The sequence below is a fragment of the Schistocerca piceifrons genome, chromosome 2 (genome assembly GCF_021461385.2).
Source record: "Schistocerca piceifrons isolate TAMUIC-IGC-003096 chromosome 2, iqSchPice1.1, whole genome shotgun sequence".
NCBI lineage: Eukaryota > Metazoa > Arthropoda > Insecta > Orthoptera > Acrididae > Schistocerca > Schistocerca piceifrons.
In genome coordinates, this window is record NC_060139.1 from 989806599 (window position 1) to 989812598 (window position 6000).

The 6000-nt window shown below is 34.4% G+C and overlaps 1 protein-coding gene across 1 annotated transcript in view; it reads left to right on the forward strand.

The window, feature by feature from the left end:
* The window catches only part of LOC124777551 (farnesol dehydrogenase-like), a 126933-nt gene extending 123703 nt beyond the window's left edge, over positions 1-3230 (forward strand). Inside the window, exons 5-6 of the mRNA XM_047253007.1 lie at positions 1295-1444; positions 3118-3230. Of these exons, the coding sequence (XP_047108963.1) occupies positions 1295-1444; positions 3118-3171 (204 nt within the window). The 3' untranslated portion in view covers positions 3172-3230. The remainder of the gene's footprint in view (positions 1-1294; positions 1445-3117) is intronic.
* Positions 3231-6000: the final 2770 nt, after the last annotated feature.

Here is a 6000-nt window from a genome sequence, read left to right on the forward strand (position 1 = left end):
CCACAATCTCCCCCCCCCCCCCCCCCTCCCTTCTGCTCAAGACTATTTTACTTTATTGTAAAGAAAAATGTGAAAAGAAAATGTTGTAATTATGGACAGCTTTGGTTTTGTAGACTTTTGGATTGGAAGTAATATGTCCAGTAAAATTGCTTTATTATAACATTGATTGTGTAATTTGCACCCTTTCCAAGTGAATATGTTTGATTTAGTTTAATTACTAGCTGCACATACTGCAAGATTAATTTGGAATGCCAAAAATGTTTTATTTGTTTTGTGTACTGGTTGTGTATTTAATTCATTATATAGGACATAGTAATATACATATTTATTATGTATATTGCTGCTAATCTTTCTATCCTTAGTACCATGTTTTCTGTGACACTGTATCCCATCCTCCCTCTCCCACTTCCCTCCACCCCTTATTCTCCCCCCCCCCCCCTTCCTCCTCCCCCTCCCCACATCCCACTCCTCGGTCTCATTACTACCTATTTTTTCCTACATGCCATGACCCCATATTGCCTTCATTTCTCACAAGAAATTTTTTTCTTTTAGATTTTCATTTATAGAGAAAGTACCTGTTTATACTAATTAAAATATCTGCTGATTTCAATCAAATTTCTTAAATTCTTCACAAAAAAAGGCAAGGAGAATAGCAATTACTCTTTGGGGAATTAATTCCACTAAGTTCTAATTTACTGGGATTGAATTTTTTATACCTAATCGGGCATGGGGAAGAACTGAAGACGTTTGATCTCTGTTGTCCATTATGAATACGGGACAGTGGTTGGTGAGATCTTTACCAAAGGAAGTTTGTCAAACCTGTATATTTACAGAAGTTATTTTATTTAGACAACCTATTTTGGCATCTCATTAATGCTATATTCAGGCCCATATGCACTCCATGTATACATAAAATATCTTCAGAAAATATAGAATTGTTTGGTGACTTTTTTTTGATGAAGATGTTTGAAGTGATCAGGTTTCAGCTTGAGCAGGCCATTTTAACAAATCGAAGAGCATTATTTTTCTTTTTGTCCCCAAACCACAATGCAGGGGTGGTCACTGGTCTGAGAGGTGCAGAGATTGCTCTCCACATACCTTTTAATTTTTCATTGCCTTCTGTGATCAATGCAGAGTGATCTGTCATTGAGCAAATATATATCTTCCATTCCAGATTTGCAACCACCATCATAATTCTACCATAATTCATCATCAGAATATTCATAGTATCTGTATACGAATTTTCTAATATGGTAGAGCTCAAGAGAAATTAATGATTCCATTGTTGTTGCAGGCAATATGTCCAGGCCTAGTGAAGACTGAAATCATGGATAACAGCAAGGAAATTGATAAGGACAAAGTTTTTTCCCAGCTTCCCTATCTGGAGCCAGAACATATCGCTAATGCTGTGGTGTATGTCCTTTCACAGCCGCCAATTGTGAATGTAAGTTTTTCATTTCAGGTATAGTTTTGCTGAGGTCCATGAATGATATAAAATTTTACAGTTTGTTCAACATATTCCACAGAAAGAAGACAAAAAGGGGGAGGGGCAAAGTTATTACTTAGCTACAATCTAAAGAACTTATGAAAGTGAGAATACTGGATTGGAGTAGCATTAGAGAAAAAGAAAAAAAAAAAAAAAAAAAGAAAGTATCATAAGTTACATAAACCTGATATCTACATCTACATCAGTACTCCGCAAATCACATTTAAGTGCCTGGCAGAGGGTTCATCAAACCACTTTCACAATTCTCTTTTATTCCAATCTCATATAATGTGCAAAAAGAACGAACACCCATATCTTTCCGTATGAACTCTGCTTTTCTTTATTTTATCATGGTGATCTCCCTATGTAGTATGGTGTCAGTGAAATATTTTCGAATTCGGAGGAGAAAGTTGGAGATAGTAATTTCGTGAGAAGATTCCATCGCAATGCAAAATGCCTTTCTTTTAATGATGTCCAGCCCAAATCTTGTATCATTTCAGTGACACTCTCTCCCATATTTAACGATAATACAAAATGTGCTGCCCTTCTTTGAATTTTTTTGATATATCTCTTTTGTATGTTTTGTATTATAGTAACCTTTTGATTGCTGTTCATGAGTTAACTTGTCATGCTCCAGGTGCTGTTGATGAGTTTAAGCATGGGCTTTGGGTTTCCCTTCACCACTGTTGACAATATTAAATTTGGTGTCCTTGCTGAACCCTGTGCACTAATGACTAATGTAGTTGCACTGCCACTCAGGTACCTGAGTGCTGTTGACAAGTATAAGCATACATCAGAGTTTCCAGCTCATATATCAGCAGCTTTTCACATTACTGGTTGCTAAGTTGTGTTTTCCTGGATATGACTTTGCTTTATGTCTATTGTTCATCAGGATTGGTAAGACTGTTTTTTTCTCTTACTCCATTCCACAAAGGAAATAAAAGGGTGTCATTATTGCACTGAGTTAGAGATCGTGAAAATACACACAAAGAAAAATAGTGTGAATGAGTTATTTGATGTTAGTGTAATTGATAACTCCTCCGTCTATTCTGAAAGCAACAGTTTTAAGCCATCTGCTTCAGCAGGAGTAACACTACAGTCTTACGTTCCAACAAGAGATGTAATTCCAAATCAAAATAATCTGAAAATGATTTAACTTTGAGAATGGGTTACCAAAATGAGATCAGGAACTACTGAAGGAATCTCCTAGGATTTGTAACAACCATAAATTTGCAGAGAAGCTTCAAAGTTAGAAAAGAGTTCTTACGTCTACAATAATGTTCATCTTGCCAGCGAAAAATCTTAGAGCAGCAGAGGGACACATTACAGAAAATACTCCAGAAATGATCAGCACAGCATATGACAGGCTGCTCAGGTAATGCGACCCAAGTAGAAGCCCAAACGCAGGCTGCTTAGCCTGGGTAGATGAGTTAAGTGATGATGATGCCGCTTGTTTGTTATACATATTTTAAGTGAGAATTAATAAGTTGTGATATTCAGTCACCAACTTTACATTTTTAATTTCAGGGAAGAAATTTTGTAGAAGTTACTGTCAAATTTTTCTGTTACAATAATAGAGTGATAGTTTACTCCTATATGGTATTCAATATATGGGTTTTTTTATTGTGTAGGTGCCGCAGCTTGTAATTCAGCCTGTGGGACAAAGAAGAATAAGTGATGTATAAAGTATTGAAAAGCTGTAAAATATATGCTAAAAAATAAATTAAAAAACAAGAGGCACAGAGTTACTGAATTTTGAATTTGTAGCAGAACATTTAGAATTAAAAGATGCTGTTTCCATGGTGCTGAAGTATCATAGATTTAATATGTGAAATGTATTAAATCTAATTATAGTCACTTATTCAAAGTTGTATAGAGCTGCTCATATTTGTCCATAGCTGGCCCTGTCTCAAATAATTTTCTTGTTATCACTATTACATCAAGGAGACTGGATCACCTCTGATACAGTGAATTCACAATGCATGATATAATGAATAATTATTGATGATATTTCAAATCCAATTTTTCAATTATAAAAAATTTGTCTTTTGTCACCAAACACATTTTGTTTTATTGATACAAAACATCATAAGTGCTGGTACTTTATGTCAGACTTTTCCTTATAACAGGAAATGTCATCTGCTTGCACAGTTTTGAGGTATTTTCTCATTTGGCACTAATGTTTTTGATGAGTCTCGCAGTGTTGTCCAGAACTGTAAATTTTGTGAATTCCATAATTGTAATGCAAGTACAGACACTATGCCTACACAAATGAAGAATTAAATGAATAGTCTTTTTAATTTTTGATTGTGACTAAGCTCTTTGTAAATGAGAATGAAATTAAGTTTATTTCTAGGCATGTTGAAATCGTGCACAGAGCTTGGTGTCTGTAGCAATAATAATTTTCTTTAGATTGTGGGGTACATTGCCATATTTGATACTATAATGAATTGAATAACTGGGGAATTAAAAATGTAGATACAAGATGTGTATTATTCCAGGACTTTGCTCTGAACTGTTTGTTGGGTAGTCCCACCAGTCATCACAGCTGTGTTCAAATGGATGCACAACAAAAAATACAGCATTTGAATGTGTGCTGCCTCATAGTCCCAAAACAGTTTTTAAAATGAAACATTCTGGGAAATTAAATTTGTGCAGTGGACTCAGAATGAAACCTAGAACCTTGCCTTTCATAGTCAATGCCCTTACCAACTCAGCTATCCAATCACAGTTCATGACATATTGTCTGAGCTAGAATTCTACAAGTGTTTCTTTCCTGCAGAGTGAAAGTCTGTTCCTGAAAATTTGGTAATGCTTTCTAATTTGACAATAAAACTTAACAGCCTTTTAAAAATGTCTATATCAGCTGCAAATCTGGAGGGAAACTTCTTGAAGTTGAAATTTCTTTAAAAATCATCTGTGAAGCTCAGTGAGCAAGGAGAAAATTGGTATGATTGTTAACTGTTCCAACTGAAGATGACACAAATTACCAGCTAGTCATAATGATGTTACTGAACAACTTTCTATAATGAAAACAAGAAGTGTGTCACTGGATTGTTAAAAAGAATAGAAATGGAAGAAACTGAGCTTCTTTTAACTGCATTTGATCCCAGCTAGCTATAACAGGACATCCAGTAGAACATAGCAAATATGTTAGTTTTTGGTAACATGCAATACTGCTACATGTTCAGGAGTTTTCTATGGAATAGAGGGAGTTGTCAAGTATATATGATTTCAGTTTGTGTTTGAAGTTAATTCTATTATCTTTTAAAATTTTTATGGCTAAGTAGCTCAATCCTTTCCATGCCACACTAAAACAGTGTGATGGATACTGTAAATAGTTTCTCTTTCTAGTGTTATATGTACAAATGTTATTGTTATTTTTGGACTGTGAGTGACTGTTGATAAAAAATCATCATAAGGGAGTGTACGCAATATTGTCCTGAATGCATATTAATTAAATAGAACTGTTCATACATTTCTCCAAGAAGATGTGAGATGATACAAAGAAACTTTTACTAAAGAAACAACTGAAAACAAGAAACATATGAAAATGACAAACCAAATTTATTTTTATAATTTGGTGGATAAAAAAATCTAATCAGCAAGCACCATCTGGAGAACAGATATGTAAAAGATATTACAATTTGCAAGATTTTGGAATCAGTGGCCCGTTCTTTTGGTAGAAGGGTTGGAGGGGAAGGAAGATGGCAAAGGAAAATGACTGCTGAGGTCTATGAAAAGGGGTAGAATTTGAAAAAGTTGCCCAGAACCTCAGGTCAGGGGAAACTTACTGGATGGGATGAGAAGAAAAGACTGACTCAGACTTTCCTTCTCATCCCATATGTTATCCATTGAGTTACATTATATTTTCAAAATCTGATTATTTCCATTGACAAATTTATTTTTGTATAGTGATACACATCTTGTATCTACATTTTTAATTTTGATAGATATCACATTTTATCAACTAAGATGGCACGTGGTACAAGAACTAACAACAGTGTGACAATTGTACAAGCATTAGAATATTTCTTTGAATGTTTGCATGATTAAGAGTTCAAAGCTAGAGGAAAAGTAATATAAAACGAATTTGCAATATTGTTTACATGTTGTCTGTGAAAGAAGACAGTACTCCAAAATTGGAACAATCCTGTAGTTTTTCTATTTCACAAGAAACATGACAGACAAAACTGAAAGAACTGTAGACCTATCAGCTTCTCCTCCACAATGTTTAAGACATTCTTGAACATTATCATCAACTACATCTTCATGGTATCTGTCCAACAAACAAAGAAACACAAAAAAATCTTTATTCATCGGAGAGGTACCATGAAGATGATCAATGGAGAATAAGACTTTCAAGCAATGTATTAAAAACAACTTTCTACAAATACTTAACAACTGTGTCTTGCATCAATTCTTAAAAATGTTACAGCAAAAAGAGCATGTTGCTCAGGCAAATGAGCTTTATAAATAGATAAAGCACAAAGGAGCATTTGCAAGCGATGAAC